Below are 27,963 nucleotides of genomic sequence, written 5' to 3'. Positions count from 1 at the left end.
CCACCCGCACGGATCCACGCGGAGCCATCCATGCGAGCGATCCATTCGGAGCCGCGCGGAGCCATGCATACGGATCCACGCGGAGCCATCCATACGGATCCACGCGGAGCCATGCGTACGGATCCACGCGGAGCGATCCATACGGATCCACGCGGAGCCATGCGTACGGATCCACGCGGAGCCATCCGTACGGATCCACGCGGAGCCATGCGTACGGATCTGCGCGGAGCCATGCGCAGGGATCCATCCACATGGATCCATCCATACGGATCCACCCACACGGATCTATCCACAGGGATTTATCTGCATGTAGATCCACACGGATCTACACAGACCCATCCGCATGGATCCATCCATACGGAGCCATCCACAAGGATCCATCCATACGGATCTACACAGACCCATCCGCATGGATCCATCCATACGGAGCCATCCACAGGGATCCATCCACAGGGATCCATCCATAGGGATCTACACGGACCCATCCACATGGATCCATCCATACGGAGCCATCCACAGGGATCCATCCACAGGGATCCATCCATAGGGATCCATCCATAGGGATCTACACGGACCCATCCACATGAATCCATCCACACAGATTCATCCACATGGATCCATCCACACTGATTCATCCACAGGGATCCTCAAGGATCCATCATCCACATGGATACACATGGATCTGTCCCATGGAGCCATCCCCACGGACCCATCCCCACAGATCCATCCACGCAGTTCTATCCACACAGATCCACACAGATCCATCCACACAGACCCACACTGATCTATCCATGCAGATCCATCCACATGAATCCATCAACACAGACCCACACCGATCCATCCACACAAATCCATCCACGTGGATCCATCTATGGCACCTGGCAGTATGTCCATGTCAGAGGAAGAAAGCTGTGCTCAGAAACATCCCTTTCCCACCCTTGCCTGTTGAAATGAGAACACAGACAGGCTTTTGTATCTCTGCCCTGAGGTGCATGATGCTCCCAGAGCAGAGCATCAGAAGAGATGCTCCAAGGGTTTGTGTGCTGCAGCATCGGTGCCATGGAATCATGGAATCTCAGAAACACAGAATATTGAGTTGGAAAGGATCCACAAGGATCACTGAGTTCAACTCTAAGCCCCGCACAGGACAGCCCCAAGAGTCACACCACGCGCCTGAGAGCATTGGGCCTTTACAAAGCCATGTCCCCAAGTGCCACATCTGCACATCTTTTAAATGCCTACAGAGATTGTGACCCCTCCACTTTCTTGGGCACCCTCTGCCAATGCTTGTAACACTGTTGGTGAAGAAATTTTCCCTAATCTCCAATCTAAACCTCCCCTGGAGCAACCTGAGGCTGTTTTCTCTTGCCCTATAAAAGAGCAAGCACTACTTTTAAGTAGGGTACCAGTACCTCTGAAAAGAGCGTCTCACCGTGATATTAATGAGAAAATCTGAGCTTTTTCTTAATTAGTAGAATTATTTTAATTTTTCCTAGGGCTTAAGAGGGAGGGAGAAAGTATTTCTGGAGCTGTTAAGGCTCCCATGCCTTTTCACTATCCATGTTTATGGCTGAAAGTGGTGTCCAAACACTGGCCGTTGCTGTGGTATTTGAGACCTATTTCATCTATTGACCAGCTGCCACTGTCATTTCAGCTTAGTTTTTAAAATTTAAAAAAAGCATCAGCAAGAAGAGAAATGGCTCAATGAACAAAGAGCCTTTATTCATCCCAATGGCCTCAGTAAAAAAATGTGAGGGGAGGGGGGGAAGCAGACCCTATTGGAGACAGGATGGGAAAGTATTTCTTGCCAGAGCACATTTCAAAGCTGTTTCGCCGTCATCATCGTCAGCAAATCTGTGACAACATCTGGGCTGAGAGAGCAGAACAACACATCAAAGCAGCCCCAGCAGATATGGAGGGTTTTGGCTAAGGAGGTTATCCAGGGTAAATGGCATTTGGCAATTTATTAGCTGTTGTTTTTAATGAGACTGCCACGGCCATGTCTAGCGCTCCCAGCCCCAGCACTGCACCCTGAATTAGAAACGACAGGCAGCTGCGCTCACTCAAACGAGTGAGGATGAGAGGGGCTGGGAGCAGGTTTCACAGAGTCCGTCATTGTCTGCCTAAATCCCCTCTGCCTTTGAAACCTTGCCTCCTCTGCTTCCCAGGTTTGGGCCTGTGATCTCCAGACTGTTTGCAGTGCTGGCGCTGGAGGTGGGAGCTGCTTGGCTGGCTGCTAATGAAGCGTGCTGTGGTGTCTGCCACACGCAGGGGGATTTCGTAAGCTTGGCACCTGTTCCAGATGAATGCAGTTGATGGCACGGGCTGGAAATGTGTCTATCCTCAGCCCAGCTTGAAATGTCTGAGGATTATCTCTGTAAATCATGGATTCTCGCAAGTGCACTGAGCAAAGCTCAACTGGGTGCAGGTGTTCTGCAGATTTAGAGAAAATCTCAACTTTCAGGCCGTGTATTTGCTCCTATGAGCACCAAGCCAAGGCCAGGAGACCTTCTGAGGAGCTGACTGCCATACCTCTGTAAAGAATCAGAGAAACAGAATTTAGGTCTTTTAAAACAGCAGAAAAAGCTTTTATTCATAAACAAGGACTAAGGTTTGTTCTAAGGGAATTGCAGAAGGTTCCTAAAAAGCTCTCATGGATACCTGGTCAAGCTGTGCCAGGTATAAACCATACTAAACTGAATTAATTTGTCAGGTACAGCGGATGTGGCTTTTGCCTTAACTTTTTCCTCAACCTCACCAAATCCCTGCCTCATTCAAGCTGAAATCTTTCAGACTATTTGATTTCAAAAAACTGATTTGGGGGGTCAGTTTTTTTCTGGTTTAATTTGAACCAAGGCCTCCAACAAATTGCTTCTCTTTGAGAAATTGCATTTTGCCTCTAAAATCCAGAGGGACACATTCATCAGGGGCTGTAGAACAACTTTCAGAGCTGAAGAGTGGTTGGTAAGCATTGTCCCTGCATGCCCAGTCACCCAGAGCTTAGGACACTTATTTGGACAGGCAATAGGGAGATCCCAGCTGCCTGAGCAGAGATTTGAAATAGGATCCAACAGAGTTGAAAAAAGCATCCTCACTCATGGGCTGTGGTAGGTTTGGGGGAAATCTTTCCTGTTTGTAGAGTTCATGAGGTATCAAGCATTTCACTATTAATTAGAGCGAGAAAAATAACACTCAGAGTTGTTAATTATTTTAAATAATTAAGTTGCATAGAAATTTTGTCTTGTTTTGGTGATTCTGTCAATTATCTGCTAATCATTTTGAGTGCAAAGAAGTCTGTCTTGTTGATGTGAGACTACCGTAGGGATACCTTCTGCAGAACTGAGGCTCCTCATCTGGAAGCAGACACTCCTGTTTCAACATATGGTCAGTGGAAAGACAGCCTTAGCAGCCCTTTCCAGGAGCCCAGGGCAACTGTTCACCTAATTTGCATGCTTGAAATTAGCTGTGGAGAAATTCAGACCTTCTTGGAAGACAGTGGCATTCTGCTCAAGTGCTGCACTGTGATCTGCTGTCGCCTCGATGCTGAGAAAATGATGCTGCAGGGGGGTCACAGCCTCACTCCTCAGTGTCATGAGACCCCCGCTCACAAGTTCATCCTGCTGATCACTTAAAAATATTACAGGCTAGAAAGTGGCAAGATTGTTACTGAAAAGCTGATTATGCCTTAAAGCCATCACAGGATGAGTTACTGGAGTTTGATTCTTCAGCCCTTTGACAAAGCTCTGCAGGATGTTCACCCGTTGTGAGTGCCCCAGCCAGGGAGTGTCCCGACACTTAAAAATAAATTGGCAAAGGTTGGGAGGTTTGCTGTGGAACAGGACCAAGACGTTTGAACTGAAATCTCAGCCCAAACAGTCAGACTAAGCCTCTTGACTGTGGTAAATAGGAATCACTTTATTTTATGAGATTTCTGGGTTCACTGCTCTGTGTTGTGGCCAAGGAAGGATGCTGTGAGGACAAGGAGAGAAAATTACAATTTTTTTTTTTAAACCAAACTCAAGCAATGGTTCTTCTCTGACCCAGGTTTGGGGTAAGGTGGGTTCTCACAGCCCAGTCAACCCCAGAGGGAAAGTGTGCTCAAGGGGCACCAGGAGCAGATGGTGGGTGCCCATCCAAGTACCCAGCCTGTCAGGACTGGCAGAGCCACCAGCCTGTGTCCACACACTCGGTGGGGATGAGTTACCCCAGTGGTAACAACCCATTTGGATCTGGAAGACCTCCTGTCTTCCCAGCTCATCCTCCTGCCTCACAGCAATTCCCACAGCCTGCCAGCACCTGCTTACCCAGCCCTGCCTGCCCAGGGGCCCTTGCAGCCCCCAGCCCTTCCCTGGGGGAGCCAGGTGCTCATGGCACCTGTGCCACTCATTCCTGCCGAGCCTCCCCTGCTCTCTGTTTTCCTTGGTGAGCACTGCTCACATCTCCATGATTGATTGTGTTTGAGTTTGATCCTGGAGTGTCTTGGGATGTTTGCATGAGAGGTGCTACATAAGCATAATTTGGGCTGTATTTTCTTTGCCTAATGGGAGCTTAAGATTGAAGTTAAGATAGTTTTGGCCCTTTGCTGAGACACTGTCCATCAACCTCAGTGCTTTGAGCTCCGCAGCCTTCTCTATTCACTGCTGGCTTAGGAAAAAAGATTAAAAAAAATAATATTGTGCTTTGTTCCTTTGTGTCAGTGATGCCTTTGAAATGCAGCCCAGGGTGGAGGTGTAGCAGCCTTTCTCTCACACTGGCCTGGATCTCTGCTGCCCATCTCTGATGGGAAGGGATGCTCTGCCTGCAAGCCCCAGACTTGCCATCGGTCCAGGCAGAACCAAGGCTGACCTGTGAGGGGATGATGTGTTGTTTACAGTGGAGACACTGAGCTGGGAAACAGAAGGGAGACACTGGTAACTCATCACCTGTGTGGCTGCCCAAGTAAATGGGAAACGGCTTTCCCTGTGCTGAAACCCCAAGAATTTTAGAAAAAGGTGTGGAAGTGAACCCCAGGGAGTTTAGACAGACTGAACCCGGCTGGACCCAGCCTGAAAACCTCTGCAGGTCACGTATTTTTCCCCCAACTCTTCTCAAGTGAATAGGAAGGGTATGATCTGAGCTGTAGGGAATTTGCAGCATGTTTGGTGGTTACATTCAAAGATCAAAATATTTTGGTATATGGGGCAAAGCATAAGAAAGAACCAATTCATTTTTCAGTGGTGCAAACTTTATTAATGCTAAAAATTAATACATCTTGCTACAAAATATTTACATTTCTTGTTTGGCACAGCCAGATCACAGCAGAGCAGACTAATGACAGGGTTTGATTTACAGGAGAGAATGGTCTTGTGACAAGCATGAGGAGCTGAGTTTAATTTGTGGCTCTGACAAACTCCCTCCCCAGCCACAGGCCCTCAGACTCTGTATCCCCACACCCTGAGCAGAATATGGGAGAGATTCTGTTCTTCGCCTTCCTAAATGTCTTTCAGAAAAACTGGTGAGGTTGCAGAGGGCTGTGATAATGGTCTGAAGAGCTTAAAAATAAGCAGAGTTCACAAAGATGTAAAATAGCTACTCTGCCTAGAATATAGATTAAGGAGCCCATTAGCAGATGAAGTGGGGATGAGATTACATGTGAAAAAATACATGTAATTCATGTGATTAAGTGTACATGCACTTGGGCATAAAATGGTCTTAATTACTCATGTTTATTTCTAATTACCTGACTTCCTTGAGCAGCTGTGGCGGCTGCACTTGCAGCTCCTTGATGAAATACTCCCTTTTTTTTTCCACAGCATATAATTCACACCTTCTGTGTTTGCCGAAGAACCTCCCCAACCCCACACCTGTGCATTTGAATTAATTTGATTCTCGATGTGTTGTCGTTCAGGGGTAGCTGCTGAGAAGTTTTTCCCTGCAGTGCTCTCCCAGCAGCAGTTACTGGGAATTAACTCCTGCCCACACCAATTAACCTTCCTGTTAGCCATGCACTAAAAGCATTATTTGTTGTTGCCATTTATTCCCTTTCTATAAGGATTATCAAGCATAGATTAAAGATCACACAAAACTCAATGACAATTTCCACTAAACCATTTGCTGGGTGGCCCTTGAGCTACTGTACCAAAAAATTGCTTTTTTAAAAATTATTTTTAGATTAAGAAACTACTGTTTGTTGCAACTGATCGAATATGGGAATGATCTGTGCTTATTAATTCAAATTCAGAAATATGAACTTTTCAAACTTCACTGGTGCATTTTTAGCTCATATATTTGCAGGAAAGAATCAGAGTGTAAAATTTGGAAGTGAGTTTGTGTTGATTAGCTGCAGGACCACAGTTCACAGTCCTGGTTTCTTGACTGGAGACCATGTACAGCCAGCCACAAAACATGAGCTATTTCAGTCCAATATATAATTACAAATATTGAAGTATAAATCTGAAATATATACATACATAATATTTAATCTGTGCTTTACTGGCTTGGATAATGATAAAAGTGTTGGCTGGAAATGTGATTTGGGTTTTTCCTGACCACAATGACCATTGAAATGCTCTGCAGATAAAAAAAATAATTACAAAGATGTCCAAAGGGTGTGCTGAAGAGCCAGTGCACTTAGTTCTGTCACAGGCTTAATTTGGATTCCCAATATTACAAGTTACTGTTTTTAAAAGTTATTTTTTCAGTTTTTTTACCTATGCACTCCCTGTGTTCAGTGAGCTGAACATCTCTGCTAACCTTGCCATGCTCTTTCACCAGAGGGCTGCCCCACATCTCAGCCTTTGGCAGAAGAAACCAGGATGCCCCAGGCCATGGAATTCATTGGCATGGTCATCAACCATGGGTGGCATCTGAAAGACAAGACAGGCAGAAAGGCACTGAGGTGAGAGGATGTGTCCGTGTGAGGGTGCTGAGCAATGCCCAGGTCAGCCATCCCCAGGGTTAGGGCAGGGAAGGGATAAATTTGCCTCAAGAAGAAGCCCAGAACTGTTCTGGTATCCAGTCTACATTATTTTCACACTTTTTCCTATCCAGGACTCTGCCCTTCGTCATCTGCAGGAGTTTTGGAGCCCCATGAACAGAAGATCTGCTGATAGGGTTAAATGCTCCCAAACATCAGATTAAGCCTGAGGTGTCTGTGAGCTTCTGTACCTCCTCCTGAGCATCTCATTGCATTTCACTGTCAGGCACGAGAGGCTGGCAGGACCTTTGCTGGTTCATTAGGTCTGGCCCAGTTTTTCAGTGCGAGGTGGCCCAGACTGGCTGCTCTTAGCACATCCCAGTCTGCCAGGCACACAGCATCTCCCAAAACACAGCAACTCAGCCTGCACCTTACCAAATGGAAGGAAGGTGTGGAGGGTGGTCAACAGTGCACAGAGACCAGCCCTGGTCACCAACAGCCCAAGGAGGAGGAGGAGGTAGGTGATGAATGTTGTGCTCCTCCTGCCTAGACTCTACCTGTTCTGTGAATAAACAACATTTTTTTCCTCCTCTAGCTTTAATTCTGGTGAAAAATAAAATTAAAGCCAAATCCTAGTGCTTTAACTAAACCAGAGCATTTACCAACTTCTCTTAAAGAAACAGGATTCTTTTCACAAATGCTTATTTGTACAGTTCAAACAAGATTTTTTTTTTTTTAAATATAAGCCCACCACAGATGTGCAACTCAGCCCAATCTCTGTTGACACCACTCAGAGGTTAGGAACAAAAATACATGAGTAGCATGTTCTGCGTCTTTGCTGGAACAAGGCCTTTCTTTGGGCTGATTATTTATTGTAGGCCCCAAACAATTGGCAAAGCAGATCTTACTCTGGGGTGGGAAGATGAGCAGGACCCTGTGAGATGATGGAAAATGCCAGGAGTGCACCTGGTGCCCAAGGAGGAGGATGGGGGATGCAGTTTCCCTCCTTGTAGAGCAGAGTTTGTGCGTGCTGGGGAGAGCTCGCTCCTCCCAAGACGTCAGCATTGCTGGGGCTTTGAACTGCACTTCAAAGCTGGGGTTGGAGTGAGGTTTCTGCAAACCCAGAGAAACAGGTAAATATTTGTCAGAGTCACTCAACCCCCCTCATCACCTCAACGGTCATCTGTGCGAGACAGCTGGAGGGGTTTCGGCAGGCACAGAGGGGAGCCTTGTTGGTTTACTGAACCACTTCAGGAGGTGGGCAGACACAAAACACTGTGGCGAGGAGACCTGGAGCACGGTCCATGAACTCCTGCAGACACCTCATCCTTTCCATCACTGGAGCAGGCAGAGGGGAAAATCCTTTCCTTGTCTGGGGAGAAGACCAGTCCTGCTCCCAGCACTGCTGCTGTAGCTTTATAACCACTTCATTCATGCTAGTTCCTCCAGATGGGCATCAGCTGCTCACAGAGCACCAGAGCACATTGTATCTCCCACCTGCTGCTGCAGATTTAACCATGAGCGTTGTGAGTCACCCATTCCAGCAGACACACCATCATATAACACTTCCATGAATTTATCAAGTTCTAGCTTCTGACGTGCTACCAACCCATTGCAGGGGGACTCAGGGTGTTTATTTTGGAAAGAGGGCTTTGCTGGACCACTCTGTCCATGATGTCTGTACTGCAGCAGCTGGTGGAGGGGGAAATGCAGATACCCAGCCACCAAACTACCCACCAACGCTCCCAGCCTTACTCTTCCTTATCAGCACAGCATGGAAATGCAACTTAAATAAGAAAAAGGGAAGGGAAAAAGAAGAAACAGCTGAGCACCAGATGAGATGAACGCAGATGGATGGGGCTAGGCTAATTCCTCACACCCCTGCCCAAGCCTGACCCAGCATCCTCACTGCTCGGACATGGCCCCTGGGGCAATGCCACCCTCCCTTTCTCTCGGCCAGGAACCCTCAGCTGGTTGTTAAAAACACCAAAGGATGTGCAGGGGCTGTAGCGGGGTCCAGCTGGGAACATGCAAAGCCCCTGAGGGTGTTTTTGAGGGACACGGGTTGGGAAGATGCTGGGGGAGGCTCTGGGGTGCCACCCTCGCAGTGCTGGGGCACTGTACTCGCACAGGGCTCTCACCTCGCCTGGTTTCAGGGCAGGGGAAGCACAGGAGGGGCCCGACGGCCCCGGCAGGCTCCGCTCAGCAGCAGCACAAGGGCAGCAGCCGGGGCAGAACCCCCCCCGCCTCTGCCGGGGAAGCGGAGCGGGGCGAGGGCCGTGCCAAAGGCAGCAGCTGGCTCGGTGAGCTCGGTGTTTGCTGTCTGAGATGTTGGCCCCGGGGCAGGTGGGTTCTGTCCTTCCTTCACAGAGCACCTCCCTCCGACCTGCCAGGTGCCCCTGCGGGGGCTGGCACCAGCACATCTGCTGGCACCGGGAAGGCTGGATTGTACCAGCCTGTGCGGGATGGTTCAGCCTTGCAGCAGCGAGGAGGATGAGCCAGCATGAACCTTATCGGCCCTGGTCCTCAGGGGCCACCACAAGCGCAGGTCCCTGTGGGATGTGTGCTCCTGGAACTGGGGTGTGCCCAGTTTCCTCCCCGTTGCTCGTGGCACACAGGCAAGGTCAGACTGATGTCTGGATGTGTTGGCACAAGCCACTGTCAGGCCTCTGTGTCACGGTGTGGGCACAGGCTGAGTGATGGACAGAGATGCCAGTGAGCTGCAGGGATCCCCCATTCCGCTCCTTCTTAGGAGGCTGGACACAGGGACAGAGGAGCTGCCAGCACTCAGACCAGCCTCAGAGCAGTCATCTTCAGATGAGGTGTCACACTTCCAGGATTTCCTGGGACTCACATGTCAGCATGTCCCCTGGTCAGGGAGGAAAGACCCTGAGGAGTGTGTCTCCCTTCTGAGAGAGATGTAGAGAGAATCGCTCCCACTTTGGGTATGTTCAGAGCATCCCAAGAGTCTCAATTCCTGCTTTTCCAGATTTTTTCCAGCTTTGAGCAAAGTGGTCCTTGCAAACTTCTCAGCCTTCATGGTTGAACCTGAGAAATTTCATGTCTAGGCAGAGAGAAATCTGGTGGATTGGATCCAGCCATCTGGATGTGGGAAAGCTTGGAGGTCCCATGAGAAAAGGGAGATTTCTTGGCAAAGATTCACGATACATCTTTATGGGAGAGTAGAGGGGAAATACAAAATGTCCATCAAACCTCTCACCTTCTGTAGGCAGAAGTCAGGAGGCCCCAAGATGTGCAGGTACAGCAAGAGATTTTAGAAGTGAGGAAAAATATCAGAGGCTCTTTTCAGGTTCGGTTCCAGGAACTGGCAAGGGTCACAGAAATCCTGCACAGTCCTGCCCTGCTCACCTGGAAGGGCAGGACTGGCTCTGATGCAGGACAGGTCACAGGCACCCCTCAGAGCACTCTGGTAGATGTGATCAATCAAGATGGGAGAGTATGGGCAGAGAAATATGTATGGGAAGCAGTTTGCTCAGTGTCACACAGGAGATCAAAAGGTTCCAGATTTCATCCCCATGTCACCTGTCAGGTGCTCGCTCTGCTTCAGCACCGCTGGAGAGAGCTGAGCTGCTGCTGTTTCCCAGCCTTGTGAAGAACTGTTAATACACCCAGAGCCTCTGTAGGCACATCCGTCCTGCCCAAAGCCCCTGAATCACCTCCAGATGCCCCTGAGAGCTCCTGTGCTCCATCTTTCCTTCTGCACCACCTTCCTGCACTCACCAGAGCCTGCTTTTAAATCCCCCAGGCTCTGGATGATCATCACCCGCCTAAGCTGCATCCTACTCCCTGCTGGACATGCCCCAGGCAGACCCCGGGGAGAAGTTACACCCATCCCAACATCCCACGGCGTGAAGAAATGCTGCAAACATCGCCCTCTCCCTTCAGAGCCGGGGAGGAAAAGCAGCATCTCTTTTAGCCCCACTGTCATTTAATCTGAGCCAAACAAACACTGGCAGCACTTTTCTACAGCAAAACCATTTTTCAGCTGGAGACAATGAACCTTGCACTCGAGGGGTGGTCAGAGGTGCCCCAGTGGAGGCCTGGGCATGCGAGCCCAAGAAGAGGAGCAATGGGAACAAGACCTCCCTGTGCAGCCACGAAAACCTGCCTGTGAACCCGTGCCAGGTGCTCAGTTTCTATCTTAATTTTGGTCTTCAAAAAAAGGGGAACAGAGTGAATACACAGGGGCTGCAGTCAAGCTGTGGCACACCCCCATCCAAGCAAGAAAATTACACGGTGAGGCTGCCAGGGTGTCCTTACTTCACTTTGCTGGATCTGGGCTTTTGGGGTTGGGATCCACTAGCCCCCATCCAGCAGCTGATCCAGCCCTTTGCTGGAGCCACAGCACTCCCAGCCATTACACAGGTAGCACTTACTGTGTCAGGTGATGAGGAAAGACATGATCTCAGCTCACCCCAGAGGATGAATTTTGTGCAGGCTGCTGAGATGGGAAATTCCCACCAGGGCTCCTGGGTGTGAGCAATGGGTGTCCCACCACTGAGCCTGGAAAACAGTCATGTGGAGACCTGGCAGCAGCACAGTAAAAACCCCACCAGCGCCGTGTTTCCAGGGCTGTTGGTTCTGGCATGTGTCTGTGGGCACAGCTGGATGTGGCCTGCACCTGCAGGGGGTGTGCAGCACTGCTGTGGGGCAGGGGCTCCCTGGTTGCAGCTGGTGAGGAGGTCACAGCTGATGTTCAGCTCCAAGGTTTGGGTCTACCTCGGTCTCAGCTGACTCGTGGTGTGATGCGTCCCTCTTCCCACTGAGCTGTGAGTTTCTTCTCACCTTGGCAGTGTGCAGCAAGACCATCACACACCCACAGCGCCAGGCTAAACAACAATTTGTTAGCAAGCAGCAAATTAACTATCTTCCAAATTGTGCTGAGAGGAGTTTCCGTGTTATTTAAGTGAATTTCTAAACTTAGCCCAGTTACTGTAAAAAAATACCTTTGCGAGCAACTACTGTCCGCAGAGCTTGACTTCAGAGATGTTTATTTCTAGAGCTGGTGGAAAAATTTCTCACCTTTCAAAGGTTCCAAATATATCTTGGTGCTGGCTGGAGCCATTGGTCTTCAGAGTTTTCTCACAGGCAGTCGCAGGCTGATGGTGGGACCACAGCTCTGACAGTGCCACACGTGTTGTGGGGAGAGGTGGGGGGCTGACACCCCCCTCTTCACCAAGGAGTTCATGAAGCATCATGTCAGCCTTGAGGGACACCTTAGTTAATACCCCAAAACAAGTGTTTTTTACTTCAGGACTCAAAAGCATTAGTCCTGGCCAGTTGCACCACTAAAAGGAGCTAATTGCAGTGCCCAGGTCGCTTTTGGAGAGGGGTCAGGAGCCAGACTGAGGGCAAGGCTGCTCTGTGCTGCCCTGCTGAGCCCAGCCTGGGTGGTCAGACCCACATGTGCAGGCTCCTGCCCACACTCTCGACTGCTGGCTCCCTACACCATCACTATATATAAATATATATAAATTGGGAAAGGTTTTTTCCACCTTAGCAAATACACAAGCAGAAATTGTGGGTTATGAGAGGACATTGCACCTGAAGCAGAGGCATGTGCTGGGCATCGTATGAAAGGCTCCAGGAAAACCCTGTCCCTGTTGATGGTCACCTCTTCTGTGTGAGATTTGACTTTTCCAGTAGCTCTTCCTCTAAGATTCAGCTTAGCTCAGAAAGGGATTCAGCATCTACAAGGAACTGTTCCTAAATAGGAAGAAGGATGACTTTGGAGTCCTCAGACTTCAGGACTGATGTCAGTTGTGTTACACCTCAATGCCTATTTCACTCCTGGGAGATCACAAAAGAATGTACAGGACCTCAGCCTGGCTTTACTCAAGTAACAAGATGTGGAGATCAGATCTTCCAACCTCCAAGTCAGATGGAAGATCTCCCTTCATGATCTGTTAGGAGGAACTGAACTCTGCATATGCTGGACCTCTACAGGGCTCCCAAAATGCAAAAATCCATCAAAAGCCCCACTTTCATTCCCTTTCAGGGTGGGCACCAAGGTAGCTGAGCTCTTGTTGGTGGGGTGGGATGGGGGGAAAGGAACATCTTTCAGCCAAGATGGAAAATGAGCCTTTCTGTCAGTTGATCGGAGGGGAATATTTTACTGGAGCAACAGTGTTTGTGCATTGCTTGGGGAAGGTTTTATTCAGACAGGACCTTGGTTTCATTTTATTTTACCCCAGTAAAGAGACAGCTCCTGCTATGGAAGTCCACATCAACCTGCTCCAGGCTTCAGAACGCTCAGGGACCACAGCAGATCCTGACCCTCAGCACAAGGACAAAGCCCTTCTCGGTTCTATATGGGCTCATGTCACCGTCTGCCACCTTGGACTGTGGGTGATGAGTGATGCCCAAAGCCAACAGATGGGAGAAATAAACATGACAGAGAAATCCTGCAAGTCCCATTATGTCCTATTCTGGAGCGAGCTGCTGTCTGTTGGTCATAAAAGCATCAGAGGGCATCTCTGCCAAGAGAGTGCTTGAACGCAGTGATTTATCTTTTTTGTTCCCCCCGATGCTCATTAAAATGGGAATTTGCCGGCTGCTGCTGTATCCAGCTGAATGCGTGTGCTTCTTGGCTCCCAGCAAGGTCCTCGCTGCAGATACCGTGTGCTTTGGCAGCCGGGCCAGTCTGGGCTGCAGGATATTACGCCTGGCAGGGACACAAACCCCTTCCAGTTCCTGGAATTTGGATTGTCTCGCAGAGTGCTGATTAAGCAGTGCTTTCAATCTGCACCCAAGACAAAACCCTCGCCTTGCCTCCACGCAGAGGCTCAGCTGCTGCGTGGCAGAGGGAGCTGTGGTGGGTTCACTCTCCCCGAGCCCCAGGGAGACAAAAACTAAAAAAAAAAAAAATTAAAAAAAAAAAATCCCAAATTAAAAACTTTGCATTTCACAGTGCTGGATGAGTATTTGCTGCTCAGGGCTCTGTCTTTTGTGAAATAATAGATCATTAAAAACCACCCTCCCCACAGCACAGCCCCAGTGCTCTTCCTACCTCAGTGTACACTTGGCAGCAGCTGCACCTCCCAGTCTGCCCAGTTGAGATCACGGCTGCATGTCCCCATCTGCCTTTTTAATTTGCTGGGAATGAAACTTCCTTTACCAGCCTCACTAATGAGAGAAGCACTGTCCTACCGCTGGCCCCTGGAGCTGACACTCCTGTCTCCATAGATGAACATGAAATAGAGGTGTCTGCAGGACTGGCAAACTGGGGATGGCACTTTGACCAGCACCTGTGGAGAGGTGGCTGGTGTTTTAGGGTGGTCTGGTGCTGGAAGGTGAAGCTGAGCTGGTTAGACCCCTACAACAGGCAGCCTGGAAAGTCAGAGGGCTCTGGGAGCCACCCTGACACCTTGGCATGCCCAGTGCCATCGCAGGACTGGCAAACTGGGGATGGCACTTTGACCAGCACCTGTGGAGAGGTGGCTGGTGTTTTAGGGTGGTCTGGTGCTGGAAGGTGAAGCTGAGCTGGTTAGACCCCTACAACAGGCAGCCTGGAAAGTCAGAGGGCTCTGGGAGCCACCCTGACACCTTGGCATGCCCAGTGCCATCCACAGCACTCCACAGCACAGCACAGCACAGCACAGCACAGCCCCCCACAGGATACCCAGCCCTGCTGGTTCATGGAGAGCTGCTGCTCTCTGCACTGAGGAATCCCCTCCTGCAGTGCTGCAGTAGGGCCAGAGATGCCTCAGCTGCATTTTCCCTGTCTCCTCGCTGGCACAACCATCATCCCACCTGCTGGGTGGGGAATGGATGGAAATACCCCTCTGGCAAATGTCTCAGCAGTTCCCCAGGGCCCACAGCATCTTGAGTTGCTTTACAAGAGAGAGAATGCCAGGAAAAATATACAAAGGGGTCTCTTTTGTCAGAGGCTCCCAGCAGGGTGAGGCTGTATCGATACAGCACAGCAGCTCAGCACCTGGGCATTATTCCTGCTCCGTGCTCAGGTCTGTGCCTCCCTGAGCTCCTGGTCAGCTTCTGCTGCACAGCAGGTCTCTGAGGCAGCTGGGTGCAGCCAGCCAGGCTCTGGGACATGCTGTCAGTCCCTGCACAGACAGGAGTTATGGGTCTGGGATCCTCAGTTCTTGTCCCAGTCAAAGCTGTGGGGATGAGCAGCAGTGACCTGCTGCTGCTGTGGGACTGCCTTCTCCCTGCACTCCATCTCTGTGCCCCTTGCCAGCTCAGGAGTGGGAGTTTGTCCTTGCTGCTCCTCTTTATGCAACTGAAGAGCAAAATCCTGTCTCCAAAACCATCTGTGGTGAACCCAAACCTGGTGAGGCACAGGGGGACCAGCACCTCGCTTACCTGGGGCACTGCACCACGGGGGGATGACAGCAGCGAGCCCTGCTGCAGCTCACACATGGCCACCTGTGCTGGCTCTGAGCACGGTGGGAGGAAGATGTGGCAGGCATTGCAAGCAGCCCCTGCAGGTGTCTCTGTGACCTGCAATAACTCAGTTGTCCCCTGGCATCGTGACTGTGTGGGATGTTGTAGGGAATCACACTTGATGCTGCAGGATATGGCTTTCAGATGCTACAGCCATTTCCCCTCCCTGGGGACAGACACATGGACACAGTGAAGGGAGCACAGCCCACTGTTTTCCCCTGAGATAACCCTGGTTGGGCACTGCCAGCCCAGGTCAGTGGTGGGGCCCTGGGCAGAGTCCCTGTGGGCTGTGACAAGCCCCAGTCCTTGGGTTACACACAGGTGGCAGTGCCCAGCCCAGCAAGTGGCTTCATCTATAACAGGGAGAGCTGCTGGCCCAGGGACACGTGTGGCCACCAGGTCCCCTCCCAGCCACCCCCATAAAGGGACATCTCTGCCATGTGCTCAGCTTGCACCAAGGTGAGGTGACCCTGGGGCTCCTGGCAAGTGCCAGCTGCCCTTAGGGGGGCAACCCCCCCTCACCGATGTGGATTCACTTCTCTATCCACTACTTCCAGCAAGATCCCAGCTAGGGAATGAACAGGAAAGAGACGACTTTGGGAATCTCTCCCTGCAGGTAGCCTGAACAAACCCCCAGCCAGCAGCGAGGAGCAGCCCCTCTGCGCGCCGAGGCATCGAGCCGTGCTCTGCTCGCTCCCCCCGGCCCCGTGCGGGGCTCCGTGTGCCTGCGTGAGCCTGTGTGCGCGGAGGCATCCACCAGCCTATAAATCTCCTGGCAGGGCTCCTTCCAAACTTCAGGACATTCCCCGGGGGAAGAGTTAAGATGCAGCTTGTGCGTCAGCGGCCGCAGCGGGCTGCCCGCCGGGGCTGAGCCGAACCTCCCGCATCTGCCCCAGCAGGTTGTTCCCGGAGGTCAATCCCAATCCCACCGGCTGCCGCCGCCGGGCTCCGCTGCTCCTGGCTCAGTGCTCACGGTACGTAGTCGCGGGAACATCCTCCCGCTGCTCCGGGAAGGGCTGGCAGGGATGCTGGGAGGTGCAGCGGCTGCCGGATGAGGGGATATTCCAGCGTTTTCCTTTTTTTAAAAAATAAAATACTCTGCTTTTGCGGTGGCTATTTTTCTTTTCCTGAGTTTAAAGAGTCGTTAGGATTTCTCGACAGTGCTTTTAAGTCTTGCCGTGCGTTTCTTTATCTGTGCGAGATTTCTGTTTGTGCTAGGGATTAATTCAACACACCGAACTCCTGGGAAGTTACAGGGCAGGCGGCTGCACTGACTCTCAGCAGGCTCCTAAACATCCCCTGTGCCACAGGTACGTGCTGTAAGTGCAAAAATGGGGGAGACTTTCTGCCGATTTTATCTTTTTTTAAAACAAGCAAGAAAACCAATTCCCCAGGCATCTCTCTGACAGTCCTGAGGAATTCGCTCTGATAAATAAGGTTACTAAGGAGATTAATTTTAAATATTTATTTTGAAAAGGGAAAAAAGAAAATTTGTTTCCACCTTATTTTGGGAAGTGGTGCTTGCATGGTGTTTGCAATCCTGAGTGGTGCCTGTGTTGTTTTCTCTTCTAGATCTGCACACCAGCAGCCGAGACCAGCAATCCCCCTTGTCCTTGCTTAACTCAGTGCAGAGCAGAAATCTGCTGTCTGATCCCACCGAGCGGGCTGGCATGGCTGTGCTCCACTTGCACCTGTACCTCACGGCCTTGGGCTGCTGGGTGACACAGCTGTCCAGCTCCTTCCTGCTGCCCAACGCCACCGAGCTGCTGTCCCCGCCCGAGGGCACGGCCGCGGGCCTGCTGTGGGGCGAGGGGGGCCCCCGGAGCCGGCGGAAGCGATACCTCTCTCCCCACGACATGAGTGTGATTCTGGACTACCACAACCAAGTGCGGGCACAGGTGTCCCCCCCTGCTGCCAATATGGAATATATGGTGAGTTGGGCTCTGGCAGGGCAGGTTTGGGTCCACAGCTCACCTGTATGTCGGAGCCCCAGCCTAGTAGGGATGTCAGGGTGCTGGCCTGATTCCTGGCTGAACACATGCCGTGGGAGATGTTTTATGTCCCAGGGGCACAGCACACCCATGAAACCTCTGTGCAGGAGGGGTGGAGTCCCAGCACAGAGCTGTTTCCCCATGAGGGCAGATTTAGGATCTGTGGGCCTGTGTCCAGGACATCTGGGAGCTTGCTGGCTGTGGGATGGCAGGATCCATCCAGCTGAGCTGCAGAGGCAGCATTAGGGGAAGGGAGGTGGCTACAAGCATGAAAAGCTCAGGTCTCAATCCAAAGCCTAGGTAGGAGCCTCTGCCCTAACTGCATCTGTGAGGCATGGTCCCATTGTAACCTCCAGGGTCCCTTTTGAGTGTTGCAAGTGGTGCCAGTTCCCAGGAGAAGAAATGTGCAGGAGTGAGTCAAAGAGGGGCTGCACAGCCTTGACAAGTTGGGCGCCTCCACACAAGGGTCACCCTGGGGAAGAGCTTTCCCCACGTTCTGCTTGGAGCTCCTAACCCAGCCCTAAAGGGCCTCCAAGAGGAGAGATTTCCAGCCTAAACAGGACAGGACCCTCAGGGCGGGAGGTGCCACGTGCTCCTCTGCTCCCAGGAAGGGGACCAGAGCTCCAAGGGAGCAGCTGGGTGGTCCCTGGACGTGGTTTAGGAGAAGCACACAGCAACCCAGCTTGCTGGGTACCAGAGCAGGTCAGACATGCCTGGGAGCATCCTGCACTGCTTCTTGCTTGGCCTAAATTCCTGCCTTCCAAAATAACTCACACAGGCATCTCCCCAAAGTCGTTCAGGATGGGTGAGGAAGCTTTAAATAATTCATGAAGGAAGCAGCTGTGCTCACCGGTCAGTCTGTGGCCAGGGCTGCACTGAGGGCTGGGACAGCTGTGAGCTGCAGCAGCAGCACAGGGCTGCAGGGTTTCACCCCTGTGCTCAGCTCCACCTTGTTCAGGAGCTCATTCTTGGAGGGGATCACACACAGGGCTTGCAGTGCTGCAGGGCATCCCTGCTCTGCTATGTTGTGTGCCCAGGAGCTGTGGTGGCAGCTGGGGAGGTCTATTGCTCCTGGACAAGCTGCTGTGCTTCCTCCCCCCTGGGTGTTTTCTAGCCTGATACATGGGTCATATTTTTTGGACATTCATGGTGCTCAGAAAGCCCCCTGAGCACAAGGGAGCAGGTTTCTCCTCTTCCCACCTCTGGGAAGCCAAAACTCCTGCCTGCCCTTTTCCTTTCCCCTGGCCAGGTGTGGGATGAGCGGCTGGCCAGGGCAGCGGAGGCATGGGCTGCGCGCTGCCTGTGGGACCATGGCCCCCCCGAGCTGATGAAGTATGTGGGACAGAACCTCTCCATCCAGTCGGGCAGGTGAGTGCCCTGCAGGCAGAGTGAGCTCCAGGGAAACACCCACACCCCACAATGCTGGAGGAGGAGGAGCAGCAGCAGCCCCTCAGTCAGGGAAAAGAGAGGCTCCGAGCTGGCATTGCACGGGAGTGAGGTAGAGCTGAGAGGCACATCAAGGCCCCCAGGGTGGAGGAGGAGGGCCCAGCTCTTGCAGAAGGGTAATACAGGAAAGCAGAGGTGCCTGCTGCTCTTTTGGGGAGTATGCTATTACTCCCCTCTCTGCCAGGCACACAGACCAGGGGGATATGGATCCTGGATCTCCTCCATGTGGCTGAGCACTCAGGTGCCTCTGGTCTTCTGGCCTTGAGCACAAGTGGGCTTGGCACAAGGATGTCATTACCCCCTTTTTCACAGGAATGCTTGGTCCCAACGGGCCCCGGCTCCAAACCATTTCTCTCCTCCACTTCCTCTCTCCTCCGCTTTCCCTTCCTTTCCTTCACCCATGACCTCTGCTGTGGAGGAGACCCACCTTACCTGTAGCCCTGTTGCAGGTACCGCTCCGTCATGGACATGGTGAAATCCTGGCACCAGGAGAAGCAGCACTACTCCTTCCCTCACCCCCGCGAGTGCAACCCCCGCTGCCCCTCCAAATGCAGCGGCTCTGTCTGCAGCCACTACACGCAGGTGAGCACTGCAGCCCCCTGGGATCCAGCTGCAAAAGGGGTCCTTGTGCAGCTCACAGCCCTTCTCCCAGCAGCAGCTGGGATCCAGGATCAAATCCTGGCAGCTGCCAGCTTCCAATCAGGCAGCAGTCCTGGCAGCTGGCAGTGTGTCTGCTGGAGGTATGCAGGTGATGCCATCCCACCCTGGGCCTTTCCAGCATTTGGGCTGTTGCAGGAAGGTCCCAGGGGCTCACAAAGAACTGAGGAGCACCTGGGACCTTCTGGCCAGTTGACAAGGAGGTTTCCATTGTTTTAAAAGCTTTCCCCCCCTCCTTTGGCCTTTTTCTCCTCACTGCACCTCTGGCAACTTAAAGGTGGTCAAGAGGAAAAGAAAAAAGCTGCTTTGTACTTTTGCTGAGCATGAATCCTCTTCTCTGTGATGGAACAGCTTTATAGCACCCAGCTGTGTCCAGCTCCCTGGGAATGTGGCCCCTTCATCCCCTGGCACATCCCCAGACAGCCTGGCCAGCACAAAGTGGAAAACTCCTTTGTTTCTCTGCCTGGTGGCAGAGCTGTGCCCAGCCCTAATTACCTCCTCTTCATGGCTCCAACCTTTACCTGAGCATCTGCATCCCCATGTGGCTCATCCGTGGGGATGCTCAGGGATGCTCTGGGTTGCAGAAGGGCAATATACAATTTTTATGGAAGAAATTCAACCTGTAGACGTTTTAGGAGGTGCTTTTGTCTTTGCTTGACATCCCTGAGTGCAGGGTAAGCTGCTGGCCATGATTCAGGGTGAGGTATAGGAGCTAGTTTGGGTAAATCGGAGCAGTCACCGAGACTCTGCTGCTCATGGATGTGAGCTTGGCAAGGCAATCCCTTGCAGGTCAGTGCAGGCTGCAGGCAGGGAGGCAGAGCAAAAACTCACCCTCTGGTAACAAAGCACTGCCTGTGATGTGATGGCATCCAGCCAAAGAGATTGGGGCAGTTGGGATGCGATTCCCTGGTGGGACAGAGCCCTGCACTGGGGCTATCAGCTGTGGGATGTCTGGGTGGATGGACACCAACAGTGTCTGTTCTCTGTCCTGGCACAGATGGTGTGGGCAACCTCCAGCCGCCTGGGCTGCGCCCTGGGCACCTGTGCCAACGTGCGGGTGTGGGGCAGCGTGTGGCGTCACGCCATCCTCCTCGTCTGCAACTATGCCATCAAGTAAGTGACTGGGGGAGAGCTCCCCTGTGCCATCCTCCCTCCCCACGCCGGTGTCAGCAGTGAGCTGATGATGCTCAGAGGTGATGCACTCCTCTCTTTTTAGGGGCAACTGGCTGGGAGAAGCGCCCTACAAGGTGGGGCGGCCGTGCTCAGCCTGCCCCCCCACCTACGGCGGGGGCTGCTCCAACAACATGTGCTTCACCGGAGTCAAATCCAACCAAGTCAGCTGGTTCTAGGGCTGCGGCCCCAGGAGGAGCCCTGGGAATGGAGATGGGGTGAACAAGAATTATTTATAACACTGACCCCCCCCGGCAGCCCGGCTGTCCAACCTGCTTCATCCCTAGTGCCGCGTAGGAAACTGCTTTTCTAACACACCTCTCCAGCAGTGTTGTCTGGCTGCTTCCCACTTTGGAGGAACTAGGGACAGTTCAGGTCTGTATTTTCTGAAATAGTGATGGTTTAGGGGTGCACGGAGGGCGTGGGGCTGGCTGGCATGGTCCCTGCTCTGCAGACTTGGGGGGCTTTCCCCACTGCCCCCCCGCTGCTAAGACAGAGGCTGGCGTAAGTGAATACCAAGATGTTCCCCTCGTGGTGAGCAGCTGGAGAAGTGGGAAGCCCCGAGCATGCTCCTGCTTCACGGCAGCCCCTCTGACAGTGGGGCCCCCAGCTCTGAGCCCCCCAATAAAGTAGCCTGGAGACCCCCATGCTTGTGTTGGTCCTCCCTCGCTCGCAGTCTGGAGCCTCGGGGTAACACCGAGCCAGTGCCTTTGCTCTGGTTTTGGGAATAAGCAGCAAAGGGGTGCAGAATCCCTTGGCGGGGCCACGGGCTATGGGCACAGGAGATGCCTGGGCGCTTTGCTCCATCGTGTGGGAGAAGCCAGCACTGCTGGGGCACGGGGTGATGATGTCGCTGCAGGGCCACAAACTCCCTGTCCCACCCAGGCTGTCCCACACAATCCCACTGCTCTACCTCACCCCCAGTGCCACTGAGCACCCCATTATCCACATCCTTCCCTCTCTAGGACCTCTCAGCACTCAGCAAACTCAGAGGTTCCTGAATTCCAAGGCCTTGGATTTGAGCATCCAGCTGTGGATTCCTGTGCTGCAGCCCTCTGCATCCAGCAGCACTCTCCCCCCTGCATGCTCCCTTGGGATGTGCTTTTCCATTCGGAGGAGCAGATATCCCTAATTTTTCCCCCTCAGGGCTGCAGGGTTTCAATAGCTGAGGTGTTGGGGGGATCTGAGACTGGCCAAGACCCCTCTTGTGCTTCCTCCAGCCTGGCCTCTTCCTGAGATGTGGAGATACAGAGATATGGAAGGCTCTGTGCTGATGGACGATCACTTTTTCAGCTCCAGCTCAGGATTCCCCACGTATTTGGTGTCCTCTCAGCAACAGTTCTTGAACATGGCCCTGTTGGCCGGAGCACAGCCCCTGGCAGCCCAGACTGCTCCTGTCATGGAGCCCCCAGTGGCACAGGGGCTGCCACAGCCTCATGGGGAGGTTGGGGAGCCCATCTGCAGATCTGCCACCACGAGGTCCTGGGTGCTGCGGTCCCAGAGGGAGCCCAGAAGTCCATAAGTGGCTGTGGCACCTTGTGAGTACCCCCAGTTTGGGGAGCAGAGAGAGACAGAGAGGAGCTGCAAGCAGCCTGTGCCTGGTCCTGTGCTCAGGGTATCACCCTGCATCCCGCCACAGCATCCCCACAGCTCCCCATCCCCAAGCCACCCCTCTGGTTTGGCACCAGGCAGACAAGCCCTGACTCATGGCCGGGGCATTTTGCCCCTTGTGCCTCAGCCAGGCTCTGCTTTGCCCTTGCCAGTCCCCACACTTGTCCCACGGCCTCTGGCCCCCCATGCTGTGTTTGCCCTTCTCTGGACACAGGCTCAGACCTGATTTTCCCATCTTGGGCGGGCGATGGCACAAAACCCGGCAGTGCCTGGGGCACTGCAGAGTTGGATCCGGCTGCCCCGACTCCCCGTGGCCACAGGTGAACCCCAGCCCGGCGGCTGCCCCGGCCTTGACACCATCTGGAAGCCGGAGCCCCAAAAGAGTCCAGTAAAAGCTGTGTTTGAGTTTCTAGCTTGGCAGCAGTTACTATAGCTACAGCAACGGCACCTTGCAGATTGGTTTCCATAAGAGCTTGGTTACTATTTAACATCTCCACCCACATTAGGCCTGATTAAGCGAATCAATAAGATAACAGGAGAGGCAGGTTTCCTCGCCCTGCCTCTCCGCGCTCCCTCCTGCCTTCACCTAGTTCCTTAGTGAGAGACATTTTTATTTATTTATTTAGATTTCTTTTTTATTCCTCTACTTCCTCTGGTTTTTGCCCCAAGTCCCCATAGCAGTAGCCGGCGAGACATGGTCAATGTTAGCACCCAGCTAAGCGCTAAGATGGAGGCTCCATATGGTGAGTACAGCGTTCCCATCGCCCGCGCTGCCGGCCCGGCGTCGCTCGCGGGAAGCGGGGCTGGGAGCGGGCAGCAGCCCCCAGCCCCACGCCCCAGCCCTGCCGTGCTGCCCCACTGGCTCAGGCATCTGCAAAGGCTGGAGATGGAGGCAGGAGAAGGGTTCTGGTTGATTTTGATATGATATAAATCCATCTGTATGCGTGTTTTCTCTCTTTCTCTCTGCTTGACCCAAAGAGGAAGGCACGTGGCCGAGGGAGCAGAGCAGCCCCACGTGCTGGCAGAGGGGCTGCTGCTGCTGGGCTCGCAGCAGAAGTGGCAGCAGTTTAGAGGAGGTGACATGCTGCTCTAGGACACGCAGCCAGCCCTTACGCACAGGCTGCAGGTAGCCCGTGGCACACCTGGGCTGCGTGAGTGGGCACAGCGGGTGCCTGGCAGCGCCGAGCTCCCGCCGAGGGCCGGCGTTACGGCTGGGCAGGTTTCCCAGCAGGGAGTGTAGTGCCTGGACAAACGGCAGCCTCCAGCCTCTGCGGGGCAGAGCATCAGGTGGCACAATGCTTCCTGGGCACCGGGCCACAGTGAGATGCCCGCCAGGCCTGTGTCCGTGCTCCTGGCGTGGGACAGTGGGCATCAGCCCGGAGCAGCCCCGTGTTGTGCTCCTTGGCTGTGCCAGGTGCCAGCTGCCAACAAATGCACATGGGTGCCGGGGGACAGGTGCCCCTGCCCGGGCTGACAGCAGCTCACTGTTCTCCTCAGGATGGGTCATCTGTGCCTGTGTTGCAGCATCCCCACACAGCTGGTTTGGGCCCATGTGTTCTGGGAACCCCGGTTCCCTGGGCATGGCCAAGGTGTGGAGTGAGGTGCCAGCAGCTGAGGTCTCACGAGGTTCTCCATCACATCCTCGTGGCTCTCCAGCACTTCCTTGTGGCTCTCCATCAGATCCTCATGGCTCTCCATCACTCTCAAGGGCTCTCCATCACTTCCCCTGGCTTTCCATCACACTGCACGGGGCTCTCCATCATACTACCTTGCCTTTCCTCTCTCTATATTTCACATCCTGCTCCTCTTCTCTTTTACAAGTGTGCAGCCCCTGCCCAGCCCACCTTCCAGCTATCATGCATGCAGACCCAGATCCCAGGAGGGTTTGTGGGACTCCCAGGCCATGTCATCACACTTTGCTCATGGCTTCTCTTTGGGTGGTTGCTTCCCTTGATCCAGGCCTGCAGCCTCCCACAGATGTCACCTCCAGCCCTAACCCACCCCTGTGGTGGCGTCCACGCTGCCTTGTGCCTCCTTGGCTCAGCACTCCAGTACTCTGCAGATCACTTTATTTTGGGTCACATCCCCCCATGGTGAGCCATGGCCAAACATGGGGCTTTATCAGCATTTCAGTGGGTCCATGGCCTATGGTGATGGAAATGTGTAGGAATTGTATAGGATCTGCAGTAGTGTCCCTGGGCTGGGCTGGAGCAGGCAGCTGTGATCAAGCAGTTATGGAATGCTGAGTTTTAGCCTGCTTTCATCAGGTTGCTCATTTGTGCTCTGGAGGAGCTCTGTTCACCCCTGCCTCTGAGCTGCAGGAGCCAGCAGCAGGAAAATGCCCAGAAAACTGTCCAGGTTTTGGTCTGTTTAGTGCAGGTTGTGTCTTTGTGTCCAGCTAGTGCTGCTTGGACAATGTGCAAGGAGCCACATGGGGAAAGACACATGTGAGTGAGTGGAACAAAGGCTTGATGCCTCTGAAATGTGCAGAGGGTTGGATCCTGGAACAAGAATTGGCCCAGGAGTAGCCAGTGCTGAGCATCCTCCAGGCTGAAGCCCCTGCTGCTGGTGGGAGATGGCTCCTGACCCACCCAGCTCACAGGGACTGACTTGCACCTCATTTGCAGGAGAAGGGGAGGCTCAAGGGATGTTCCCATCAGCCTGGGAGACACGCTGGTGCAGGGTGGCCAGGTCTGGCTGTCCCCACATCCAGGGTGCCTGCATCCAGCTTTGCCCCAGGGTGCAAAGCCAGCCTCATTTCTGCAGTGAGCAACTGGCTTTGCCTGACAGATGCAACACATGGAGCTGAACATGCTCTTTAATCACTTAAGATGAAGTTATTCTGGCCACTTGCAGCTGGCTCTAATGTGAGCAGCCTCTTGCCAGCCCAGGCACATCAGCAACCTTAGCACAGGCAGGCAAACATTTCTGACAGCAATTTTCTCCTGAGTCTTTAAAAAATATTTTATTAATTTTGTATTTTTATTGATTATCTTTTTAAATTTTTCAGTCTGAGAGTCAGTAACTGAGCCACATGCTGAGCTTGGGCAAGTGCAGGCAGAGATGGGTGCTGTCGGGTGGATGGGGAGGAATCGCTGCCCAGCCCACCTGCAGCTGCTCTCCCCATCTGCTCCCGTGGCCCAACAAAAGCAGGCTCTGGCCGGCACCCGCTGCAAGCCTGGGGCCAGGCAAGGGGGAGGGAGAAATAATAAGAATAAAAAAGCGAGATGGGCCTCCCAGACTAAAGCGAGAGGAAACTCAGAGTGTTGGCAGAAGGAGGGGAGTCCTCATAAATAAAACGGGTGAAAAAGTTAACCAAATAGAGGAGAGGAAGGGCTGGTGGGATGGGGGACTGGGCAGTGCAGGCTTCCCTGGCAGCTCTGTGGGGCTGGGTTGGGGCTGAGCAGCAGAGTGGGCACAGCAGCTGGGATGCACCATCCTGCAGGTGGCAAAGTGGTGGCCAAACCCTTCCCAGGGCCTGGGAAGTTTATTCCCTGGCAAAGCAATGGGGTATCTCACACAGCAGTGGTGGTTCTGAGCCCCAGCCATGCCCACAGGGATGCCCTTACAGCCAGCAGCTCCCAGCCCTCAGCAGGACAGGCCATGGAGCTGGCATGGCTGACAGAGGCACACCAGAGTCCTGCAGAGGAGCCTTCAGCCTTGGAGGGGGTCACCGAGTTATTTTCAGTTTCTTCTGCTAGATGAAAAGATTTTTCTGATTTTCCCTTCTCCCCATCTGTCTTAGGAGCTTCAGGATTTCAGCATCCATCTGAAGCCAGGGATATATTCTAATGGGGAAGCTTGGCACTGGCACTCAGCCTCGGGACAGCGAGCAGGTCTGGCCCTCTCTTGGCAGTGGTGGCATCAGTAAGAGCAGAGAGTGGGGCATCCCCCCACTGCAACCCTCCCCATCCATCCCTGCCCCAGACTGTCACCAGCATTTCCCCTAAACCATACCTTGGGTGCACTTATTTCCCTCTCATCAGTCCTGTGCCTTGTGTAAAGGACTTGGAGGATGCCCTGACAGGCAGTGACAAAGGTGGCCTGTCCCCAGCACCCTGTGTGAGTCCCAGGGAGGAGAAGGGAGTGATGCTGCTGCTCTGGAGAGAGGTGGAGTTGGAGATGAATCCAAAATCCTCACCAACACCTGCTGAGGACAGGCTGTGAGCTGGAAAAGGCTCCACTGGTGCTAAATCCCTGCAGGAAGCTGAAACAGGTGTGTGAGGAGGTAGAGGATGGAGAGGGGGCAAGGTGACCATCTCCTCCTGGGCAGTGAGGAATAGATGAGCCCCTTGATCCACCTTTATACTCCTGATCAGACGTGGCCACAATTTGGGCAATTGGCCTCAATCCCAATGCAGGCAGCACCACTCCTTCATATTTTGGATCTTCTCAGAGCCGGGGATCCCCAGGGCCGGTGGTTACAGCAGGGAGCAGCGCATGATCAGGGCTGGCCCTGATCAGTAAAGCAGCTTTGGAAAACAGCTGAAAAATGCGAGACGTCATTGCTGCTCAGGAGCTCTGCTCAGATGCAGGGACTACTCTCAAGTGAGAAACATAAGAGGAGGCCGATTTTCTGAGTATTTTTAATTATCACTGACAAATGCATCGAATTTTTTACAGGTATCCTCTAGATATGACCTGAACTGAGCTTCTCCTCCTCAGCTGCTCTTTAATTCCCCTGTTTACTCCTTGTTCTCTGTGTCCATGCCCTGGCAGCCATCAGGGACTGATGTGTGTTAGGACACCTGGCACAGCCCCCTTCCTTGTCCCCACTCTGGCCATCCCTGTTGGCTGTTGGGGTGGCTGTAGCACTGGTGCTGGCAAGGTCAGCACTTTCCAGTGCCCAAGCAGGGTATTGGTGCAGCCAGGAATAAGCACAGGTATTTGCTGGGATGCAGAAGGGACAGTCACTGTGTTAGCACCTTAGCCTGAAGCTGAGAGCTGTTTGCTGGTGCTTGGTGAAGGTTTCCTTGGGGAAGAGCTGGGGATGCTGCTCAGTGTCACCGGGTGTCTGCACTTACCCACAGGACTGTGACTTCTCCCACCTCATTCCATTTATGGGGCTAGCAGCACACCCTCAACTTTGGTTTTGCTTGAAACACAATGGTATTTTTATAGGGGGAGTGAGCCCAGAGGGCTGCTGTCAGCAGTCAAAGATAATGACGTCCAGCTCTGGAAGGTGTGTGCAAAAGGCTCAGGAAGGCTTGAGGAGTGTCTGAGAAATGTTCTGAGCTCGGCAGGGCAGGTGTAGGTCTGCAAGTCATACTCTGTTAGTCATCTGCTGACATTTCTTAAATGGCATTAAAAAATGTTTACTTAGCATGAGTGCAAAGGGGTGGTGAGTGATGGTGGTCCCACAGACAGTGAGGGCTGGGTGAGTTTCTTTTACATACAGCAGTATTTGTAGCAGGACCAGGGCCAGCAGTGGGGGACAGGGCAGCACACAGGGCAGAGCCAAGGGGTACATCAGGGGATGCCTGCAAGTATCTCTGCTGGCAGGCTTGGGGTTAGAACAGGGCAAAGACTGCAAAAAAACATCCATGACTGTTTGTGTTCGGGCTCCTTCTCTGTTTGCTTTCCTCAAATATTCAAGCAAACAAGGCTCCTGGCAGAAATGTATGTGGAAATGGCAAATGTTGCAGAATTTTCACGGAAGGAAAATTTCAAGGTATCGGTTGTATGGTGAACCTGGGGCTGAGGGCTCTGCTCTCCTGTCCTGGGCAGAGGCACCAGGGCCTCTGAGCAAAGCTGGGTCCCAGAAGCAGT

General features: G+C 52.9%; 1 protein-coding gene across 2 annotated transcripts; it reads left to right on the top strand.

Moving 5' to 3' along the window:
- The first annotated feature begins 16,040 nt into the window (after positions 1-16,040).
- Positions 16,041-21,217, top strand: R3HDML (R3H domain containing like). Of its 2 annotated transcripts, XM_017736054.1 has the most exons (7): positions 16,041-16,293; positions 16,538-16,629; positions 16,892-17,250; positions 18,560-18,678; positions 19,206-19,338; positions 20,411-20,526; positions 20,630-21,217. In XM_017736054.1, the coding sequence occupies exons 3-7, from the start codon at positions 16,990-16,992 to the stop codon at positions 20,760-20,762; spliced, it is 762 nt and encodes a 253-aa protein (XP_017591543.1). In that variant the 5' UTR covers positions 16,041-16,293; positions 16,538-16,629; positions 16,892-16,989; the 3' UTR covers positions 20,763-21,217. The 2 variants fall into 2 exon arrangements, with proteins under 2 accessions (XP_017591543.1, XP_008632066.1); XM_008633844.2 differs by lacking the exon at positions 16,041-16,293 and having other exon boundaries at positions 16,349-16,629.
- Positions 21,218-27,963: the final 6,746 nt, after the last annotated feature.

This window comes from Corvus brachyrhynchos, unplaced genomic scaffold (genome assembly GCF_000691975.1).
Source record: "Corvus brachyrhynchos isolate BGI_N302 unplaced genomic scaffold, ASM69197v1 scaffold10, whole genome shotgun sequence".
Taxonomy (NCBI): Eukaryota; Metazoa; Chordata; class Aves; order Passeriformes; family Corvidae; genus Corvus; species Corvus brachyrhynchos.
The sequence above is the reverse complement of the archived record's forward strand: the minus strand, read 5'-3'. Positions and strand labels throughout refer to the sequence as shown.